Below are 24,172 nucleotides of genomic sequence, written 5' to 3'. Positions count from 1 at the left end.
GCAAGACGACCTTGGAATCTCACAGAACTGGAAGAATTTTCCAAGGAAGAATGGAGGAAAATCCCTCAAACAAGAATTGAAAGACTCTTAGCTGGCTGCAAAAAGCATTTACAAGCTGTGATACTTGCAAAAAAAAGGGTGCTACTAGGTACTAACCATGCAGGGTGCCTAAACTTTTGTATCGGCCCACTTTCCTTTTTGTAATGTTTAAAATGTAAAAAATGAAAATATATATATATTTTTTTGCCTAAAATAAAAAGGAAATGTGTCATCTTTTAACTTTAGCCCTTTTAGAGATCATTTTATCTTCAACTTTCTTACCTGTTGACAATAACAGTAATTTTGACCAGTGGTGCCAAACCTTTTACATGCCACTGTAGAATAAAGAGAATGGGAAGGTGGTGAATTGACTGCAAAACGGTGCTCCTCTTTAACCCCTTTCTGACCCAGGGCGTTTTAGTACGTATCTGTGCCCTGGGCCTTATGGGCCCACACACAAGCGGTGCGGGCGAGATCGCCGCCGGGTGTCAGCTGATTGTCACAGCTGACACCCGATGCTATGTGCAGGGAGCGGTCCCGCACCGCTCCCGGCACATTAACCCCTGAAATGCTGCAATCGAAATCGATCGCAGCATTCCGGTGGCAAGAGGAGGTAAGCGCTATACTTACCTTCTCTGCCGGCGTCCAGCGGCGTCTGAATCCGGTCCCGGATGTTGCCATGGTGACCCGACATCATCATGACAACATCCGGGTCACCAGGAGGCAGGAAGTTGCTTTGGTCATTCGCAGTGCACGACCAAAGTAACTTCTCCCTGTGCAGCGCTGACAGGTGCACGGCATAGGGAGCTGCTGCTCTCTATGCCATGCAGGCGATCAGGCTGCAGAAAGTGAAAGTCTCATAGTGGGATAATGTGTAAAAGTCATAAAAATGACAGAAAGTGGAAAAAAAAAAAAATGAAAAAAATAATAATAAAAAAATATATATATTGTACCCATAAATAAATAATATTATGAAAAAAATATATAAACCAATAAAAGTACACATATTTGGTATCGCCGCGTCCGGAAAACTGTCCCACTAGTTAACCCCTTTAGTGAACACGGTAAAAAACAAAAAACAAAACATAAAACGATGTTTTATCATCATACCGCCAAACAAAAAATTGAATAATACGCGTTAAAAAAGACAAATGTAAATAAAAATGGTACCGCTGAAAACGTCATCTTGTCCCGCAAAAAACAAGCCACAATACAGCTCCAACAACAGAAAAATAAAAAAGCTATAGCTCTCAGAGTAAAGCGATGCAAAAGCAATTATTTTTTCTATAAAATAGTTTTTATTGTGTAAAAGCGCCAAAATATATAAAAAAAAAATGCGGTACCACTGTAAACGTACTGACCCGAAGAATAAAGCTACCTTATCAATTTTACCACACGCAGAACGGCATAAAAAGCAAAACAAAAAAACAATTCCTGAATTGTTGGCTTTTGTTTATTCTGCCTCCCAAAAATCGGAATAGAAAGCGATCAAAAAATGTCATTTGCCCGAAAATGATACCGATAAAAACGTCAACTTGTCCTGCAAAAAACAAGCCATCACATGACTCTGTCGGCCGAAATATGGAAAAATTATAGCTCTCAAAATATGGCGATGCAAAAACTAGTCTTTAGAAAAATATGAGTCTTTTAGTGTGTGACAGCTGTCAATCATAAAAACCCGATATGAATCTAGCATCGGTGTAATTGCACCGACCCGAAGAATAATGTCATCTAATCACTTATACCACGCGAGGAACGGCGTAAAAAATAAACTTTAGGGTTAGGATTGGGCTAGGGTTGTGCTAGGGTTTGGGTTAACGTTGGGCTAGGGTTCGGGTTGGGCTAGGGTTGGGGTTAGGGTTGGGGTTAGGGTTGGGCTAGGGTTGGGGTTAGGGTTGGGCTAGGGTTAGGGTTGGGCTAGGGTTAGGCTAAGGTTAGGATTAGGCTAAGGTTAGGGTTAGGCTAGGGTTAGGATTGGGCTAAGGTTCGGGTTGGGGTTGGGATTTTTTCAGAAGTAAAGAAAAAAAAATGACGACGATATGGCGACTAGTGAGCGCAAGTACTCGCTACTTGAGTTTGCATCGGGTGCTTGGTTATGCACCGAATATGGCGGTTCTCGAGTGACATGCTCGAGTCTCCTCCCCAAATGTTTTGCAGCTGTTATACAGCCAAAAAGACCTTGCGGGGATTGCCTGCCATGCACGAGCGATCCCCGCATGGTTTTTTTTTGGGTGTCTAATAAAAAAAGCATGCGGGGCAGGGACTCGAGCATGTCACTTGAGCACCCGGTGCATACCCTAGTACCTGATACAAACTCAAATAGCGAGCACTTGCACTCAAGACTAATGACAACTTATTCAATATGATGACCTAATGTTATCAAATTCTGTGTCGTACCTCTGGGTTCAAAATGTTCACTATACCCCTTGATAAAATCCTGGAGGGGTGTAGCTTCCAAAATGGAGTCACTGGGGGGAGGGTGGGGTGGTTTCCACTATTTAGGCACATCAGGGACACCCCAAACGTAGCCTGTTACCCTTGTGAAAATGCAAAATTGGGGGCTGAAAAACATTTTTGTTGGAAAAATGTGAAAATTTTATTTTTACGGCTCAATGTTATAAACTTGTTATAAACCACGCATCTAGATAAGTTCCCTAAGGGGTATAGTTTCCAAAATGGTGTCACTTGTGGTTGGGCTAGGGTTAGGGTTGGGCTAGGGTTAGGCTAAGGTTAGGATTAGGCTAAGGCTAGGGTTAGGATTGGGCTAAGGTTCGGGTTGGGGTTGGGATTTTTTCAGAAGTAAAGAAAAAAAAATGACGACGATATGGCGACTAGTGAGCGCAAGTACTCGCTACTTGAGTTTGCATCGGGTGCTTGGTTATGCACCGAATATGGCGGTTCTCGAGTGACATGCTCGAGTCTCCTCCCCAAATGTTTTGCAGCTGTTATACAGCCAAAAAGACCTTGCGGGGATTGCCTGCCATGCACGAGCGATCCCCGCATGTTTTTTTTTTGGGTGTCTAATAAAAAAAACATGCAGGGCAGGGACTCGAGCATGTCACTTGAGGACCCGGTGCATACCCTAGTACCTGATACAAACTCAAATAGCGAGCACTTGCACTCAAGACTAATGACAACTTATTCAATATGATGACCTAATGTTATCAAATTCTGTGTCGTACCTCTGGGTTCAAAATGTTCACTATACTCCTTGATAAAATCCTGGAGGGGTGTAGCTTCCAAAATGGAGTCACTGGGGGGAGGGTGGGGTGGTTTCCACTATTTAGGCACATCAGGGACTCCCCAAACGTAGCCTGTTACCCTTGTGAAAATGCAAAATTGGGGGCTGGAAAACATTTTTGTTGGAAAAATGTGAAAATTTTATTTTTACGGCTCAATGTTATAAACTTGTTATAAACCACGCATCTAGATAAGTTCCCTAAGGGGTATAGTTTCCAAAATGGTGTCACTTGTGGGGGGTTTCCACTGTTTAGGAACATCAGGGGCTCCCCAAATGCAACATGGTGTCCGCTAATTATTCAAGCAAATTTTACATTCAAAAAGTCAAATGGCGCTCCTTCGCCTTCCAAACCCTGCCGTGTGCCCAAACAGTGTTTTTTCCTCCATATAGGGGTATCTGCGTGCTCAGGGGAAATTTCACAACAAATTTTGGGGTCATTTTTTCCTGTTACCCCTGCGAAAATAAAAAAAATTGTGTCTAAAGTAACATTTTTGTGAAAAAAGTTAAATGTTCATTTTTTTCTTCCACATTTCAAAAATTCCTGTGAAGCACCTGAAGGGCAAATAAACTTCTTGAATGTGGTTTTGAGCACCTTGAGGGGTGCAGTTTTTAGAATGGTGTCACTTTTGGGTATTTCTGTCATAAAGACCCCTCAAAGTCACGTCAAATGTGATGTGGTCTCTAAAAAAATGGTTTTGTAAATTTTGTTGTTAAAATGAGAAATCGCTGGTCAACTTTTAACCCTTATAGCTCTCTACTAAAAAAAAAATTTTCGTTCCAAAATTGTGCTTATGTAAAGTACACATGTGGAAAATGTTATTTATTAACTATTTTGTGTGACATATCTCTCTGATTTAAGGGCATAAAAATTCAAATTTTGAAAATTGCAAAATTGTCAAAATTTTCGCCAAATTTCCGTTTTTTTCTTTCGCAAGGGATATCGAAGAAATGTTACCACTATCATGAAGTACAATATGTCACGAAAAAAACAGTCTCAGAATCAGGGGGATCCGTTGACGTGTTCCAGAGTAATTACCGCATAAAGTGACAGTGGTCAGAATTGTAAAAATTGGCCTGGTCATTAACGTGCAAACCACCCTCGGGGGTAAAGGGGTTAATATATGATTTTGCCTTACTTTTATTTTATCAATATGTGTCTGATAAAAAAAATACATACTATATATGATTTTATATCACAAATTACATTATATGAATTATATTATACGACAGGTAGTTCCCGACTTGCGAACATCTGATTTATGTGCGACTCCTACTTACAAACGTTGGATGTTCAAAAAAAAAACCTAATACCTCACTGCTTACCTATATGGCCACTATCCGATCTTCTTTCTGGAATTGTGCTTTGCATCTCCAGCATCTTCACTATAGACCAAGCTTTCCGGCTGCATCCAGGCCAGATCTCACTGTGCATTATAAGTAGAGATGAGCGAACTTGTTAGGAAAACGTTTGCCAATCTCAAAGTCAGCACGAACATTGCACATTCGGATGTGTTCAGATTCCCGAGAATTTTCCTCAAAATCTGCAAAATTCAGCAAAGTTCGCTGAATGATAGAGTTTCCACTAATGCTTTTGTTTTGACTTTGGCTAGGATAGTGGTGCTGTATGATGAGGGGGGGGGATGTGTTTGATGAGGGGTGAGGGTGGGGAAAGGTCAGAGGAGTGGCGGACTATAATTTTTTTAAATTTTTTTTTATCAACTTAATGTGTGGAGATTTCGGCAGCCAATCCCGGGCACAGAAACCATCCACAAAGTCCAGACACAAGGGCTTGTGTCATTGGCTGCCAAAGTCACATGTCCCTCTCCATATAAAAAGTGGACATGTGGCTTTCGAGGCCATTTTGTCAGTGTAACAGTGTAGTGAGTGTGCTGCTGCTGCAAGTAGTCAGATAGTTAGGCGATTTATTGTCAAGCTAGTTCAGATAGATAGGATCCTGTATCAAATTGACCTTCCAGAATATCAATCCTTTGTGCTAATTGTGTGGTCCCGCCACCAGTCTACATTTGAGCATCTAAATCCTATGTGCTAATTGTGTGGCCCAGACACCAGTCCACATTTTAGCATCTAAATCCTTTGTGCTAATAATGTGGTCCAGACACCAGTCCACATTTCAGCATATAAATCTTTTCTTCTAATTCTGTGGTCCAGCCACACTATCTCAGCAAATAAATACTGATTGTTAATTTACTGACAGGTAACTGACAGGTCTGGGCCTAGGGTTGTGAAACAGCTGGTTAAAAGAGGGGAAGGTAATCCACTCATGTTGAATGTATGTGGGGTAGGTGGTAATGTTACTGAAAGCTCTACTGAACAAACACCTGCTCGTCCTATCCAAAGACAACTGTCAACTTCTGTTACTGGGCGGGCTACTCGACTCCCTGTCTTTGGCAGCCGAACAGCGTTACGCTTTGTAGATGAGTGCCTGTAATGGAAGGGGTGTCAGAGTCCCATTATACTATTTCTACTTTGGGGAAATTGATGACACTTTAGTGGTATATGCCCCTAACTTTTGGAAATGTTTGGACTCCAAGTTGGGTCTCCTTCATGTGTGTTGCCTGTAGCAGTAAGGCTCCCAGACCGGCAGGCCTAAACTTACTTTCAGTCAACTACCTGTGTTACTATCTTTAAATATTTCTAACAATAGTAGTTAACGAAGCTGATATTTGTACCACCTGAATGTGGCTGTGCAGAAAAGCAGTTTGAGCTGTTGCATGAGGTATCATGGCTCCCAGCACAGCAGGCCTACACCGGTCCCTCACCCACCTCTTAATTTGTACTTAAATTTAAAGCTGTAAATGCTGTCCAGACCCTGATACCTCACACATGACCCATGCCTGACTGCAGCTGTGCTATTAAAAAAATTCTACTGTGGGTCAATTGATGCCACTTTAGTGGTGTCTGCCCCTAATTTTTGGAAATGTTTGGACTCCAAGTTGGATCTCCGTTGTGTGTGTTGCCTGAATTTGGTAGGGCCTACACCTGCCACTGATCAATGTTTAAATTAGAAATGCTGGTTCCAGCCCTATCCCAGGCCCTGTCCCATGCATCCATGCTGCACAATTATACTATTTGTACTCTGTGTCAATTGATGCCACTTTTCCTGGTGTCTGCCCCTAATTTGAGCTGTTTTGGCAGCTTTTGGGCCCCCCTGAAGGTCTTGTCTATGCGTTTAGTTTTGCCTTCCATTGAGTTCAGTGGGATTCCGATATGTTTGGCGAACTGTCCTGTGAACATCAGGACATTCGTCAATCCCGAACCCAACCTTGAAAGGTTGGCTCATCTTTAATCATAAGATCATTGTCACCCTTATGGCTCACAGTAAACTGTAGCCTGGATGTGGCCGGAAGTGCTGGTCTATTGTATAGAGTCTGGAGATGTGGCGTGCCAGACAACAGAAAGAAGAGGACCACATGGAGAGCAGTGGGACGGCAGGAGAGGCGAGTATTGGTTAAAAAAAATACTTATACTCACATCTCCGGCCGCCATGCTGCTCACTGTTTGTTCCTTTTCTTTCTGGCTATCAGTGACTGACAGCTTTTTATGTTTAAGTCTGCATACAGAAAGAGCTGTCAGTCACTGATAGGAATGCCTACTGGACAGAAAATACCACAATGAACGAATGATTGAATGATGAAAACACAGGTTATACCGAATCTTTTCTCATAAAACTATATACCAATCTGCTGAGCTCCCCCTACTCTATGACATGGTGCCTTCAGATTGGACTGCATTTTCATGGTGACAGGAATTCCTTTAAGAAGCTAAACTGATATTTTCAGATTTTCTTATGCTAGGTGCACACTGTCAGGAGCTTTTCCCAGTGTAAACTGTAAAGTGCCCATAGGCACCTATTCACCAGGTGGAGGCCAAAAGTATATTCTTTCAGCCTCTGCCTTGTTGGCCCTCGTCTGTCCAGTATGTGCCGCCATATCGTTTGTTTAACTGTATAGGAAAGTGCAACAGACTGTGCTTTCCCATACAAGAGGCTACTGTGAAACGTATACCATGCAGTATACCTTTCTTTACAATGGGTCCCTATAGTGGCCACATCTATCCTGACTGTGCCCACTGTCAGATGCATACCTCCTGAGCGTATGCGCACGACAGTAGCCACAAATGGAGTGTGGAGCACACTGGCAAGCTTTAGTTAGCAAGAGAAAGAAAAATGAAAAACGAAGGATGAAGAAAGCATAACATAAAAATATGGACATCTGTAAATGTATCCTTGGAAAATTAACTGCAAGAAAGCAGATGCCATGGGTGCATAATAATTCTAATTAAGATTAATACCATGGACAGCATGAATCAGGTGACAGGTTCCCTTTAAGCTTAAAGTTCATAGCATAAATAGAGTACCACAACCAGGTTTAAAACAGAACTGCATCACCAGAACCAAAGCTCATAACTTATATGCAGCACCAGAACCAAGCTTATAACATAAATACAGCTCCACAACCAAGCTGGGTACAGAGATCACCTGCAACGCATGGTTAACCCTCTATGCTGTAATTTTTCACACTATAAGATTCACTTTTTAGCAAGAAAGAAATCTTTGCTAAAAAGTGACTATATCTTGTAGTCTGCCGTCAAGAAAACCCAATAGAACCAGGCCTCACAGACCTAATTTTTAATGATCAGAGAGCGCCTGATCATTGCATTGCTTCCCATAGCAACTTTAACATCTTTGTGTCATTGCTACTTAAAAAGGACTAGAGATGAGCGGTGTTCGATTAGAACTGTTCGCCAATCTCAAATTCGAGCTGTTTTGGGCGGTGTTCGAGTTGTTCGACGAACCCGAACGATTTGCAAAAAATTCGGCTGTTCGAGGTTATGTTCGATAACTGTTCGTGCACCAAAAGCGTGTCCTGCATGTCTGGCGCTATTTAGAGCACCAATCATGCAGGGATTGTCTGCCACTCACTGTAATGCCACAGCCATGGTGGTTGTGGCATTACAGTGATTGCCCAAATCGATGGGAACAGTGCCAACAGTGAAACATGAAAAGCCGGCAATTCAGCAGTGGCATACACCTGTACCCGACAATTTAGAACCGAAAGAATAGAGCTTCACACATAGATTAGATAGATATAAACATGTCAGCCACATATATACGAAGTACAGTGAAAGTGCTGCTTACTGTACTTGTCATTTAGCGTAAAGGATTTATCAAAAAAAATAATAGTGTTTTCATGCACCGTCTCTTTAAAAAAGCCGGCCGGCAATTCAGCAGCGGTACCCGACAATTTAGAATAGAAGGAATAGAGAATCACACATAGATTAGATAGATAGAAACATGTCAGTCACATATATAAGAAGTGCAGTGACAGTGTTGATTACTGTACTTGTCATTTAGTGTAAAGGATTTATTTAAAAAAATAATAGTGTTTTCATGCACTGTCTCTTTAAAAAAGCCGGCCGGCAATTCAGCAGCGGTACCCGACAATTTATAACAGACAGAATAGAGCATCATACATAGATTAGATAGATAGAAACATGTCAGCCACATATATACGAAGTACAGTGACAGTGTTGCTTACTGTACTTGTCATTTAGCGTAAAGGATTTATCAAAAAAAATAATAGTGTTTTCATGCACCATCTCTTTAAAAAAGCCGGCCGGCAATTCAGCAGCGGTACCCGACAATTTATAACAGACAGAATAGAGCTTCACACATAGATTAGATAGATAGAAACATGTCAGTCACATATATATGAAGTACAGTGATAGTGTTGGTTACTGTACTTGTCATTTAGTATTAAAATAAAGGATTTATTATTAAAAAAATTGGCGTGGGGTTCCCCTTAATTTTAGGCTCTAGCGGAGGTTAAGCAGACGGCTGGGGCAGATGTTTGAAGCCTGGGAAGGGGGTAATACCCACGGAGCTTCCCAGGCTACTAATATCAGCCCCCAGCTGAATACATAGCCTTTACTAGCTATTAAAATGGGGGACCCCCCAAAAAAAATGACGTGGGGTCCCCCCTAATTTAATAGCTAGCAAAGGCTAGGCAGACAGCTGGGGGCTGATATTAATAGCCCAGGAAGGGAGCCATGAATATTGGCCCCCTCCCAGGCTAGAAACACCAGCCGTCAGCCGCCCCAGAAATGGCGCATTCATAGGATGCGCCAATTCTGGCACTTAGCCTCGCTCTTCCACGCTGCCCTGGTGCGGTGGCAGGGGGTAATAGGGTTGGGGTTGATGTCAGCTTATAATGCCAGCTGACATCAAGCCCAGGTTAGTAATGGAGAGGCGTCTATAAGACACCCCCATTACTAACCCCATAGTCAAAGTTAAAAAAACACAAACACCCAGAATAAAGTCCTTTAATTGAAATAAAGACACAATCCTTTATTGTTCTAAATTAAACCATACTTAGGGTATGTGCACACGATGCAGAAATGAAGCAGAAAATTTCTGCATCATTTCTGCATCTCCCTGGCAGAAAAAACGCATGCAGATTGTGCATGCGTTTTTCCTGCAGAATACATGCGGATCCACATGCAGATTGACATGCGTTTCCGCATGCAGATTGACAAGCGCTTTCCAGGCGATTTTAGCATCACCTGGAAAGTGCTTGACAACTAGGTCACACTATATAAATCCATGCAAACAGCATGGATTTATATAGTGTGACCCGAGAGAGTGTATATACTTACCTCCGATGGCCCTCGCTGTCCTTTACAAAGTTCCCGGCTGCCGGCAACTTTGAATTGAAAGACCTGCCGACGTCAGCGTCACGTGACCCGTCACATGACTCTGACGTCACCGCAGGTCCTACAACTCACTGCAAGTGCCGGGAACCAAGCGGGAGCGCTGCGCGGGCCGACAGAAGGTAAGAATACATTTATTTTTTATTTTATTCTTTTTTTACAGCTTTTTTAATGGTACCTGGGTGTGGATGAGACTCTCCTCTCCTCCACACCCGGGTACCATCCGCATATTAGAACGCGCCAATAACGCAAGTACAAATGCTGTCTTGCGGAATTGGCGCGTTCTAATGCAAGTCAATGGCGGCGAAATCGCCGCGTTTCCGCAAAATTAATTGACATGCTGCGGATTTTTGACCGCAGCGTTAACGCTGCGGAAAAATCCGCATCATGGGCATAGCACATGCGGATTTCCATTGGGGAACATTGCTTCCCTTCTACCATGCGTTTTTCATGCGTTTCCGCGGCGTTTACGCAACTGCAAAAACGCCGCGGAAACGCATGAAATACGCATCGTGTGAACTCAGCCTTACCGTCACGCCCATTCCAGCTGAAGCCAACGATCTCCTGCAATAAAAGAAAAATAATAAAGCAACCTCATCCTTACCTTTCCATGGTTCCCACGACAGCTTCAGCTCTGCTACATCGAGATGACAGGCTGGACCGCAGCAGAACGCTGCCATCCAGCCTCTCATCCCGCAGACACTGAGAAGCGCAGGCTTGCTTGCGCTGCTCAGCGTCTCTCTGTGACGACATCCAGATGAGCCGAGTTCATGTCCAATGAACTCGGCTCACCTCATGCACGTCACTGACAGCGTGGGAAAATTCTCAAGCTGAAGCGGTGAGTGCAGGAGAATTCTCCCACGCTGTCAGTGACGTGCATAAGGTGAGCTCATGTCCAATGAACTCAGCTCACCTCCTGCACGTCACTGACAGCGTGGGAGAATTCTCCTGCACTCAGCGCTTCAGCGTGAGAATTCTCCCGCTGAAGCGCTGAGTGCAGGAGAATTTTCCCACGCTGTCAGTGACGTGCATAAGGTGAGCTCATGTCCAATGAACTCAGCTCACCTCCTGCACGTCGCTGACAGCGTGGGAGAATTCTCCTGCACTCAGCGCTTCAGTGTGAGAATTCTCCCACGCTGAAGCGCTGAGTGCAGGAGAATTTTCCCACGCTGTCAGTGACGTGCATGAGGTGAGCCGAGTTCATTGGACATTAACTCGGCTCATCTGGATGCCCTCACAGAGAGACACTGTGGAGCGCAAGCAAGCCTGCGCTTCTCAGTGTCTGCGGGATGACAGGCTGGATGGCAGCGTTCTGCTGCGGTCCAGCCTGTCATCTCGATGTAGCAGAGCTGAAGCTGTCATGGGAACCATGGAAAGGTAAGGATGATGTTGCTTTATTATTTTTCTTTTATTTCAGGAGATCGTTGGCTTCAGCTGGAATGGGCGTGATGGTAAGTATGGTTTAATTTAGAACAATAAAGAATTGTGTGTTTATTTCAATTAAAGGACTTTTTTCTGGGTGTTGTGTTTTTTTTAAATACTTTACTAGAAATTCATGGTGGTCATGTCTAATATTGGCGTGACCCCATGAATTTCGGGCTTAGGGCCAGCTGATAATGCCAAGCTGGCCCTAACCCCTTTATTACCCAGTGAGCCACCGCATCAGGGCCCTGGATGAGTTGGGTACAGCGCCAGAAGATGGCGCTTCTATGAACGCGCCATTTTCCGGGGTGGCTGCGGACTGCAATTTGCAGCGGGGGGGGCCCAGAAAGCTTGGGCCTCCCTGCGCTGCGGATTCCAGCCCCCAGCTGCATAGTTGTACCTGGCTGGACACAAAAACAGGGCGAAGCCCCACGTCAATTTTCTTTAAATTATTTCATGAAATAATTAAGAAAAAAAGGGCTTCCCTATATTGTTGTGTCCGGCCAGGTACAAATAGGCAGCTGGTGGTTGGGGGCAGCCCGTTCCTGCCTGCTGTACCTGGCTGGACACAAATTAGTGCGAAGCCCCACGTCAATTTTTTTTAAATTATTTCATGAATTTCCTGAAATAATTTAAAAAAATTGAAGTGGGGCTTCGCACTATATTTGTGTCCAGCCAGGTACAGCAGGCAGGAACGGGCTGCCCCCATCCACCAGCTGCCTATTTGTACCTGGCCGGAGACAACAATATAGGGAAGCCCTTTTTTTCTTAATTATTTCATGAATTTCATGAAATAATTAAAAAAAATTGAAGTGGGGCTTCGCACTATATTTGTGTCCAGCCAGGTACAGCAGGCAGGAACGGGCTGCCCCCAACCACCAGCTGCCTATTTGTACCTGGCCGAACACAACAATATAGGGAAGGCCTTTTTTTCTTAATTATTTCATGAATTTCATGAAATAATTAAAAAAAAAGTACGTGGGGCTTCGCCCTATTTTTGTGTCCAGCCAGGTACAACTAGGCAGCTGGGGGCTGGAATCTGCAGCGCAGGGAGGCCCAAGCTTTCTGGGCCCCCCCCCCCGCTACAAATTGCAGTCCGCAGCCACCCCGGAAAATGGCGCGTTCATAGAAGCGCCATCTTCTGGCGCTGTACCCAACTCATCCAGGGCCCTGGTGCGGTGGCTCACTGGGTAATAAAGGGGTTAGGGCCAGCTTGGTATTATCAGCTGGCCCCAAGCCCAAAATTCATGGGGTCACGCCAGTATTAGACATGACCGCCATGAATTTCTAGTAAAGTATTTAAAAAAAACACAACACCCAGAATAAAGTCCTTTAATTGAAATAAAGACACAATTCTTTATTGTTCTAAATTAAACCATACTTACCATCACACCCATTCCAGCTGAAGCCAACGATCTCCTGCAATAAAAGAAAAATAATAAACCAACCTCATCCTTACCTTTCCATGGTTCCCACGACAGCTTCAGCTCTGCTACATCGAGATGACTGGCTGGACCGCAGCAGAACGCTGCCATCCAGTCTGTCATCCCGCAGACACTGAGAAGCGCAGGCATGCTTGCGCTCCTCACTGTCTCGCTGTGACGGCATCCAGATGAGCCGAGGTCATGTCCAATGAACTCGGCTCACCTCATGCACGTCACTGACAGCGTGGGAAAATTCTCACGCTGAAGTGCTGAGTGCAGGAGAATTCTCCCACGCTGTCAGTGATGTGCATGAGGTGAGCTCATGTCCAATGAACTCAGCTCACCTCCTGCACGTCACTGACAGCGTGGGAAAATTCTCCTGCAATCAGCGCTTCAGCGTGAGAATTTTCCCACGCTGTCAGTGACGTGCATGAGGTGAGCCGAGTTCATTGGACATGAACTCGGCTCATCTGGATGTCGTCACAGAGAGACGCTGAGCAGCGCAAGCAAGCCTGCGCTTCTCAGTGTCTGCGGGATGACAGGCTGGATGGCAGCGTTCTGCTGCGGTCCAGCCTGTCATCTCGATGTAGCAGAGCTGAAGCTGTCGTGGGAACCATGGAAAGGTAAGGATGAGGTTGCTTTATTATTTTTCTTTTATTGCAGGAGATCGTTGGCTTCAGCTGGAATGGGCGTGATGGTAAGTATGGTTTAATTTAGAACAATAAAGGATTGTGTCTTTATTTCAATTAAAGGACTTTATTCTGGGTGTTTGTGTTTTTTTTAACTTTGACTATGGGGTTAGTAATGGGGGTGTCTTATAGACGCCTCTCCATTACTAACCTGGGCTTGATGTCAGCTGGCATTATAAGCTGACATCAACCCCAACCCTATTACCCCCTGCCACCGCACCAGGGCAGCGTGGAAGAGCGAGGCTAAGTGCCAGAATTGGCGCATCCTATGAATGCGCCATTTCTGGGGCGGCTGACGGCTGGTGTTTCTAGCCTGGGAGGGGGCCAATATTCATGGCTCCCTTCCTGGGCTATTAATATCAGCCCCCAGCTGTCTGCCTAGCCTTTGCTAGCTATTAAATTAGGGGGGACCCCACGTCATTTTTTTTGGGGGGTCCCCCGTTTTAATAGCTAGTAAAGGCTATGTATTCAGCTGGGGGCTGATATTAGTAGCCTGGGAAGCTCCGTGGGTATTACCCCCTTCCCAGGCTTCAAACATCTGCCCCAGCCGTCTGCTTAACCTCCGCTAGAGCCTAAAATTAAGGGGAACCCCACGCCAATTTTTTTAATAATAAATCCTTTATTTTAATACTAAATGACAAGTACAGTAACCAACACTATCACTGTACTTCATATATATGTGACTGACATGTTTCTATCTATCTAATCTATGTGTGATGCTCTATCTTTCTGTTCTAAATTGTCGGGTACCGCTGCTGAATTGCCGGCCGGCTTTTTTAAAGAGACAGTGCATGAAAACACTATTATTTTTTTAAATAAATCCTTTACACTAAATGACAAGTACAGTAAGCAACACTATCACTGTACTTATTATATATGTGACTGACATGTTTCTATCTATCTAATCTATGTGTGAAGCTCTATTCTTTCTGTTCTAAATTGTCGGGTACAGATGCTGAATTGCCGGCCGGCTTTTTTAAAGAGACGGTGCATGAAAACACTAATATTTTTTTTAATAAATCCTTTACACTAAATGACAAGTGCAGTAACCAACACTGTCACTGTGCTTCTTATATGTGTGACTGACATGTTTCTATCTATCTAATCTATGTGTGATGCTCTATTCCTTCTTGTCTAAATTGTCGGGTACCGGTGTATGCCGCTGCTGAATTTGCCGGCCGGCTTTTTTAAAGAGAGTGTCTTCTGAGCAGTTTGTCAGCTTTTGGACACCTTTGCAGGTGTTTTCTATGTGTTTCTATGTGTTTTTGTTTGCCTGCCATTGGTTTTAACGGTGTTCGACGGTGTTCTAAGGTGTTCGACGAACAGTTCGACGAACAGTTCCTCGAACATCCCGGTGTTCGACGAACCGAACCGAACCCGAACACTACGGGGGTGGCTCAACACTAATAAGGACCTGTCACTTGCTCCAAACAATTGAATTAAATATCTTTTAAATGACCCTGAATTCACCCTATTCTGCTACTCTTTTCCATTTTGTGCTGCACCATTCCTTTGCAGAGATATTCATATTTTATTCTTGAGTACATTATGTGAAATCTCTGCTTTGCAGCCAAGCTTGAGTCTTATATGGAGGACTGCACTTTCAACCCCTCATTCCAGTTGCTCCCAATCACATCTGTCAGGGGAGTACAAGGATTTTTACAAGGGATTTAACTAATTTTTTTGAGAAAGGGACATGGGGGACTTAATCCCCCTTCAAGATTAATGCCTGAGGCCACCAGAGATATGTCAAATAGTATAACATAATATATTATGTTGCCTACTTTCTGTTATCTACAACCTAGAAGTGTCTTATAGTCTGAAAAATACAGTAAATTTGTACTGTTTGAACCAACACTTTCCAGTACAACGTTAACAATGGTAAGGCTAGAAGTTGTTTCATAAACAAGAATGCTGATATCTATCATTCTGCCGACCATACTGATTACAGTGTGGAAGAATAAACTTTTACATTTAGTAAATTCTTCTCTGTTTGGAATTGTTATTTTTCTCTTTCTGTCTCCATCTGGTCCAGATACTTATGATGACTTTGTCATGGCTTGGGGATTCGATCCAGTGACCTTTGGCTCTGTGGTCGGTTCTCCTGTCTGCTGAGTTGTTGCCCTTTTCTTCCCTGCTTTTATGCTGATAGTTCCTATTGCCTTTATTTTTCCTTTCTGGGTTTGCTCCTCTTCAGGTGTTTCCCATTCTCCCAGCTTAGTTGCCCTATCACATTCTGGGTTGGGCTATGTACATTCTCCCTTCACTATATTTCCTTGCTGGCTATAATTCTAAGTGAATTAGTGCTAAGTAGGTCCAGCTCTTCAGCGAAAGGATTTTCCCTGCTAGGCAAACGCTGTGTGTATTTCTGCTGTGTTTTTTTTTCTGCTTTCCCAGCACCTTTCCTTTCTCGCCAGTTAGATTGGTGAGAGATTATTCTTCTTAGATTTATTATCCTTCTTAGTCCTCCTTATTTCCCCTTTGAGGACGTACTTTAAGTTTCCTCACCCTGGGTCCTCGTATCCCTCTGCACACTTTCCCACTTTTGTCAGGAGGTAATAGAAACCCCTCAATAGCCTTTTAGATGGTGTTTTTAGTTGTGCGGCTAGGGATTGTCTAGTCTGTACAGGGACCAGTAGGGCGTGGGTGTTGCTTCTCTGTGTTGTAGGCTTTATTATTCCCGTTACCCATATATGATTGAGTTACATGCATAACAGACTTATTGTGGGCCACAAAATTACTGCACAGATGTCTTCTGCTCCTCAGTCTTCCAGTATTTGCGCAATTATTGTGAAATTTGTATTTTTGATTATTAATTTTATTATTGAACAACTACAGAGCTGTTGGTCAATCCAAAAGGTTAATAAACCTGAAACCCTAAGGTAAAAGTGAGATTTTGTCTTTTTTAGAATATTGTCACAGGTATATCAGGTGTGACAGACAGTCGCTCTGGAGCCAGCTGTAGGCGGTCACTGCGCTTGGTATTGCAGACCTTGATTCCCTCATTTCTGTAGTATAGTTTTATCCTTCTTCTTTTAGGACAAAGCAGTGATCTCCACCTTCTGCTGCTGATTGACATACCCTTGCTGGGTAGTTAAATAGTCTCAGTTTCTCTAGAGAGTCACCGGTGATAGTTCTATGTACCTCTGTGTAGGCTTGGATCACTAGCAGTCGGCAAGTTACTTCTCTGGTGCCTTTGGAGGACAGTTGGTGTTATCTCGCTGGTGTCTGCTCAAAGCTAAGTGTATCCCCTTTGTTTGTCTACCTGGTTGTCTTTAGTTTGTGACTCGCCCCCTGGGCCGCGGGGCACTCGAGACCGGGCCTCTGTACGATGCTGGGGGTAGTAGTGGTGGCAGCCCGGTCCCATGGCTCAGGGTGGTCAGACCAAATGGCGGTCTATCAATCAGTGCTTTAAATGTCCGACTACGCCACCCGTGGATTACGGTCAGGGATAACCGCCGCTGCAGGGCAGGCCGCTGGGGCTGGTATTGGTGTGCAGCACAGAGGTAGGATAACTCCCCACGGGAGGAGTGTAGCCCCAGGGTAGTGTAGGTGGATGTTGGGGGTGATAGTTCCGTCCGCAACGGTCAGAATGCAGAGTCCGCTTAAACAGTTCAGGGTCTTTATTATAACAGATGGTAATGACCCAACAACAGTACCGGCTAGAAGGGGGCCTGGATGTCTGAGAACACTCGGGAAGCCCCTCTGGTCAGGGTGAGGGTGTAGGCCTACCGTGCTCTCTATGCTCTTTCTGACTATTCCCCCTCTTAGTGGTAAAATAGCCCACGTCCCTGAGCGTGCCGTGTATTCTCACCCGTATGGCTTGCAACTTGGGCTCCTTTTACCTCTGGCCTCTCTTGGCTTTGCTGGTCCCTTCTGTTGTGGCGGAGCCTCCGGGCTTTTTGGGCCAAAGGACATGAAATCCCTCGCGGATTGGTTCTCTGCTGCTGGACTTAGAGTCTTTACAGCCTCGGACCCCAATGTCCGGTAGGTAATTCTCCCTTTCTGCCAGGACAGGCTCTCAGCGCCGTACGTCCCTGGCTAGCAGTTCCCCCACTCCTCACGACCTCCTCAGCTACAGCTGAACTGTCCCTCCTTCTCTGGGACTAGTCTCACTCCTGAGCTAGGTCGTCCAGTTCTCTCTAACCCTGCCCCCAGTTCCAACTTTTATAGAGGCAGCCAGCTCCCCCTACTGGCCTGGGACAGGAGGTGCTGTATGCTAATTGTCCCTAACCAGGAAACATCCCTCCTGCTCTCAGACACAGCCTTTATTATTTGTGGCATCCAGGCCTGGGGTGACACATTTGTAGCGGGGCTTGACTAGTGCTCACCCTGTCCCCTCCCTTTCTAGGGCCAAGCTCTAGGGACATTCAGGGCTTAGATTCCTGCTTGGCGATAGGCAGGGTGATATTAGATCTGCCTAGGGGTCTCCACTCCCCTTTTCCCTAGTGTTCGGGCTTCCTGCCCCTCTTCCCTTTGTGTTGCACTTAGTCTTTCCCTCACCTTACGTGACATTTATCTATGCATGCAAAATTATTGGGTAACTAAATGAAAAACATAAATTTTTCCATCTCAGTTATTTATTTAATTTGTTAAAGTGAGAATAATATTCAAACAAGTAATAATGTACAAAAATACATTTAAAAAAATATCAGTAACCAAAATAGCCTCCCTTCTTTTCAATAACAATCATGAGCTCCATCCATGGAGTCTGTCAGTTTCTTTATCTGTTGGTGATCAACTTTTTTGGCAACACCAACCACAGACTTCCAGACACTGTTCTAAGAGGTGCACTGTTTTCCTTCATCGTAAATCTCCCATTTAAAAAGGGAGGACAACTTCTTAATCGGGCTTAGGTCATATGAGGAAGGGGCCATTTCATTATTCTTTCATCTTTAAGGCCTTTACTGGCAGCCAAATAGTGGAGACTTCCTTGCATTGAGCTTTGCTCTGCATAAAAAACATGGTTTTCTTGACAGATGCGTTTTTTTTCCCTGTAACACTGCTTGAAGAAAGTGTCTTCCAAAAACTGCCAGTAGGTTTGGGAGTTGATTTTGAGTTCATCTTCAACCTGAAAAGGTCCAACTAGCCCATCTTTAACCTTAACCCTCACGCTGCAGCCAATTTCTGTTTTTGCATTTTTGTTTTTTGCTCCTCTTCTTCCCAGAGCCATAACTTTTTTATTTTTCAGTCAATATGGCCATGTGAGGGCTTATTTTTTGTGGGACGAGTTGTACTTTTGAACGCCACCATTGGTTTTACCATATCATGTACTGGAGAACAGAAAAAAAATTCCAAGTGCGGTGAAAATGCAAAAAAAGTGCAATTCCACAGTTGTTTTGGGGGTTTTGTTTTTACCATGTTCACTGAATGCTAAAACTGACCTACCATTGTGATTCTCCAGGTCATTTCGAGTTTGTAGATACCAAACATATATAGGTTCTTTTTTATTTGAGTGGTGAAAAAAATCCAAAGTTTGTTAAAAAAAAAAAAAAAAAAAAAATGGCGCCATTTTCCAAGGCCCGTAGCGTCTCCATTTTTCAGGATCTGGGGCCGGGTGGGGGCTTATTTTTTGTGCACTGAGCTGACGTTTTTATTGATACCATTTTGATGTAGATACGATCTTTTTATCGCCCGTTATTGCATTTTATTGCAGTGTTGCGGCGACCAAAAAAACGTAATTCTGGCATTTTGATTTTTTTTCTCATTACGCCGTTTACCGATCTGATTATTTTTTTATATTGATAGATCGGGCTATTATGATCGCAACGATACCAAATATGTGTGTATTTGATTTTTTTTATTGTTTTATTTTAAATGGGGCGAAAGAGGGGTGATTTAAACATTTACTGTATATTTTTTTAATTTTTTAAATATTTTTGAAAACTTTTTTTTTCTACTTTTTACTTGCTTCAATAGTCTCCTTAGGAGACTTGAAGCTGCGATTGTCTGATTGCCTGTGTTACACATAGCTAGGCTTAAGCCCTGCTATGTGTAACAAAAGTGCTCATCTGCCATGAACGTCAACCACTGGGTGGCGCTCATAGCAGATCGGCTATGACAACCACAGGGGTATCATCCAGACCCCGGGTTGTCATGCCAACCCATCAGTGACCCGCGATCACGTGACGGGTTCACCGACGGGTGGGGCTTACGACGCGCTTCCAGGAAGCGCGAGTTAAGTGATGCTGTCAGAGATTAACAGCAGCATTTAACTGGTTAACAGCCGCGGGCGGATTGTGATTCCACCCGCGACTGTTGCGGGCACATGTCAGCTGTATAGATCATCTGACATGTGCTCGGAAAAGTGCGGGCTCAGCGCCGGAGCCCGCACTACAGGGGGGGACACGGCAAGCGCAGTACATGTACGGCGCATGTCGTGAAGGGGTTAATAACACCAGCCAATAGCAGTACCTCACCTCCACCTTGCTGGCATCTGAGTGAAAATGGAGGTCTGTGTCGGTTATTGATCCCACCTCGGGCCCATCTATCTGGTCCATCAAGATTCACTCTGATCTCATCACTCCGTAAAATCAGTGTTGATGCTTTAACTTCTTTGTCTTATTCGGTGGTGGTCAGGTTTCAGCCTCCTTGTCTCAGCCTTGTCTCTGAGCACTGAACACCTTGTACTTCTGGGCCTCCAGAGAGGTTGCAATTCTACAATATGACGGCAATGGAAGATAATTGGTTACTGGTCACTACATGTTTGATTCCACTCAAATCTTTGGTAGTTAATGTGCATATTTTTTCTCAACACATTTTTTGAAACCATGTTGATTATTTGTAGCAAAACTTTTGCTGGTTCTGTGATCACACCCCATTATTTTAGCAATTTCAAGAGTGCCGCATCCCTCTGTAAGACATGTAACCGTTTTTGACTTTTCTGAGTCAGTTAAATCTCCTTTTTGGCCCATTTTGCCTGGACAACAAGCTGCCTAATAATTCTGAACACCTTGATAAAGAGCGCTTATATCCTTAGGCTACAATCTCCCTCATTACACAAATAGCATTCAAGTTTATACAGCTTGGAGTTGGAAAATCTGAATAAAAATGATGATGTGGTCAAACTACTTATCTGCGTAATAATTCTGCACACAGTGTAGTGCCCCTTAAATACAAATGCCCTACTCTGTACCTCTGTAGAAAAATATGTCCTATACTGCGCCCCTGAATTAAAAATATAAACCTCACTCAGTACTCTTGAGTAAAAAGATACCACACAATTAGCCTCCCGGATTATAAAATTCCCCAAAATGGGCCTCTAAGTAAAAAATATTCCCCACAATGTGTCCTCTGAATAAGAATTGCTGGCGTGCAGAGTGCTACAGATGTAGGGAGCCTATTGTTAACAATTTGAATACCATCCCTGCAAAAAAACCTTGTAATTTGAAGTTCATGTTGCGGAAACTTAAAGGGGTTGTAGATGCGACCACTCACTCTGAGAAGCTGAGGAGAATGACTCGCTGCAGTGAGCATGCATCAGAGCTGCGCTGAAAAAAAACAAGGGGTGGGGTGGAGAAGCACTGTACTTGTGTGAACCTGTATTTTGAATGGGGTGCACGTGCAGATGACAATTGTCTGCTCACCTTATTGGGTTGTGCAGACCGCACAACCCGGGTATAGCAGCCACTGATGCTGATGGCGTTACCACCGCGTCCACTGTATATACTCAGAAACCGTGGATGGAGCTCCCAATCATGTGGTTCTGGGTGTGGATCACGTGGGTGGTGACATCACGACAGGTCCTATTGCTGGAAGTGCATCCAGTTCCCTGCAGCCCCGAGCCACAACTCCCAACGGGAAGGGCGAGACAATGTGCAAAGTGTTGTGGTCAATTAGGGCGCCGGATACTGGACAGAGCACTTGGGACAGGTGACTAAAAGAAACAAACTTCTTTATTTGTATATTCTTATGCCCACAACGCGTTTCTGCAGCGATCCGCTGCCTTCATCAGGTGGAATTCATTTGCGCTCTGTAGTTATAGTTTACTTGCAATGATTTGTTTCCTTTTTCAGTAGGCAAAACATTATATGCAGTGTTTAATATCTTGGAAAATGATCTAAGTGGCTGCAAATACATTGAAGGCAACCTCACAATGAAAGTGTCTCGAAAAGGAACAACAATCAGCACCCTTGAAGCAGACTGGCTAGAAATGACAACCTATTACTACAAGCAGGGGTTTACATTAATTGATTCCTTTGTACACTGGGAAATGCTCCGAGGTAAGATTTGCCATTTTCTTCATTACCCTTATAATTATAATGTTAATTCAAGTGATCCAATTACCAGAATATCGATCGTTTATGTGGAGCAGATTATATAGAACACAATTTATAGATGAAGGGTTGAAAAGTGTATTTATTTTGTAGGTATGCTCTATTTGTGTATTGAGATACTATGTGATCAGTTTGGAACATTGAGATCCGTATAGCGATTGTGAGCCTACTGTAGTTGTGCCATCAATTGCATTTACAACCTGTGTTTAAATATTTTTGTAATCCAGCGAAAACAAGAACTACCGAGCTATTAAAAGTGAATAAAGGGTGGATCTTAAAGCAGGTATATGAATAGATCCAATAGGGTGATCTAATTAATAGCGGATCAAGGGGATGTGTGTGTGACTTCACAAAAATAGTCCTTGTGGGTTATCCCATCATTAATGACAAAGAAGGACAGTGTCTCCTTCGAAACGCGTCGGTTTTGTGGCCTCACCAAGGATCCGTACTTTCATGGCAGTGACGTCACGTTTGCCACAGCCCCCTCTCGCTTGCTTTGAGATCCAGTGGCAGCGCTTCCGGACGGAGCGTACCGCCATTGAACACCTTCGTAAGCCGCAAGGAGGAACATAAACGGAAGGACACTTCCGCTACACATCGCCTGCTCAACAAGGACATGCCACTGATTCAGTGCACACTGCCTGCTCCCGCAGCATACTGCCTGCTCAACCAGGACCCTGCTGCTGGCTCAGTGCCACATTGGAAGCCACGGGATCTTTACCTAAGTAAGTACCTCACTCAAATTATTATTATTATTATTATAACTATCTATGTGCCACTTACTGTATAAGATCTGCTGGCTGTGAATCTTCTTTGTGACAAGTCTGAGACCTGTTCTGTACAGGCTGAATCTTTTTTTACTATTTATTGTATCCACATTATGTTGTGTACCCTCACATTACTGATGGTATAACCCACCAGTACTTTTTTTGGGAAGTCACACACACATCCCCTTGATCCGCTATTTATCAGATTACCACTTTTGGATCTATTCATATACTTGCTTTAAGATCCATGCTTTATTCACCTTTAACAGCGCTGTAGTTCCTGTTTTCGCTATATTCCAAGTATTTTACATGCAGGTCTACACACAAAGCCTGCCAGACTACCAGCCCCTCTAACTGTCAACAGTTTGTGAGAGCCAGTGTCTTCAATCTTCTTTTTGTGAGATATTTTTGTAATCCAATTTAATTTGTGTGTGATGCATCAGCACTAAATAGTCTAAGTCAGTGAAGTGAGAAAAATATAGGCATAAATTAAATTTATGGTTTAAAAAAAACTAAAAATTGGCATGTGCATATGTATTCACCCCTTTTGCTATGAAGCAAAACATTTCTGGCACAAGCAATTACATGCATAGGTCACATGCTAAGTGAAAGGAAGTCCACCTGTGTGCAATCTAAGTGTCACATGGTCTGTCAGTATATACACACCTTTTCTGAAAGGCCACAGAGGCTGCAACAACATTAAGCAAGAGGCACCACTAACCAAACAACACCACGAAGACCAAGGAGATCTCCAAACAAGTCAGGGACAAAGTTGTTGAGAAGTGAGAGTCATAGTTGGGTTATAAAAAAATCCCAATCTCTGATGATTCCCCGGAGCACCATCAAATCCATTATCATCAAATGGAAACAACATGGTACCACAACAAACCTGCCAAGAGAGGGCTGCCTCCCAAAACTCTCAGGCTTAGCAAGCAGATCATTAATCAGAGAGTCAGCACAGAGACCAAAGGTAACCTTGAAGGAGCTACAGAGTTTCCAAGCAGAGACTGGAGTATCTGTCCATATGACCACAATAACCCGTACACTCCATAGAGATGGCCTTTATGTGAGAGTAGGCAGAAAAAAGCCTTTACTTACAAAAATTGTTAGGCTCGTTTTGAGTTTGTCAAAAGACATGCAGGAGACTCTTCCAATGTATGGAGGAAAGTGCGGTGGTCAGATGAGACCAAAATTAAACTTTTTGAACACCAAGGTAAGCACTATGTCTGGCACCATGCCAACAACTCTTCAACCCAAGAACACCATCCCCACTTTGAAGCATGGTGGTGGCAGCATCAAGCTGTTGGGATGTTTATCGGCAGCAGGGACAGGGAAAATGGTCCGAGTCGAGGGGATGATGGATGGTACAAAATGAAGGGATATTCTTGAGCAAAACCTTTTCCAGTCTGTCAGTGATTTGAGACTGTGACCGAGCTTCACCTTCCAACAAGACAATGACCCAAAGCATATTGCTAAAGCAACACTTGAGTGGTTTAAGGGGAAATGTGTAAATGTTTTGGAGTGGCCTAGTCAAAGCCCAGACCCCTTTACCCCCAGGCCATTTTTGGGTTTTCGTTTTTTGCTC

At 43.8% G+C, this 24,172-nt stretch overlaps 1 protein-coding gene across 2 annotated transcripts in view; it reads left to right on the top strand.

Annotated features, from left to right (window-relative positions):
* The window catches only part of RFTN2 (raftlin family member 2), a 181,922-nt gene that overhangs the window by 100,540 nt on the left and 57,210 nt on the right, over nucleotides 1-24,172 (top strand). The window contains exon 5 of one of the 2 annotated variants that reach the window (XM_073647862.1): nucleotides 21,563-21,766. In XM_073647862.1, coding sequence (XP_073503963.1) covers nucleotides 21,563-21,766 — 204 coding nt within the window. Of the gene's footprint in view, nucleotides 1-21,559; nucleotides 21,767-24,172 lie in introns of both variants that reach the window. The other variant, XM_073647861.1, reaches the window with a different exon arrangement.

The sequence above is a fragment of the Phyllobates terribilis genome, unplaced genomic scaffold, assembly GCF_046119375.1.
Source record: "Phyllobates terribilis strain yellow unplaced genomic scaffold, ASM4611937v1 Scaffold_9__5_contigs__length_417890890, whole genome shotgun sequence".
NCBI lineage: Eukaryota > Metazoa > Chordata > Amphibia > Anura > Dendrobatidae > Phyllobates > Phyllobates terribilis.
Note: the sequence above shows the minus strand (reverse complement) of the source record. Positions and strands in the feature narration are given on the sequence as shown.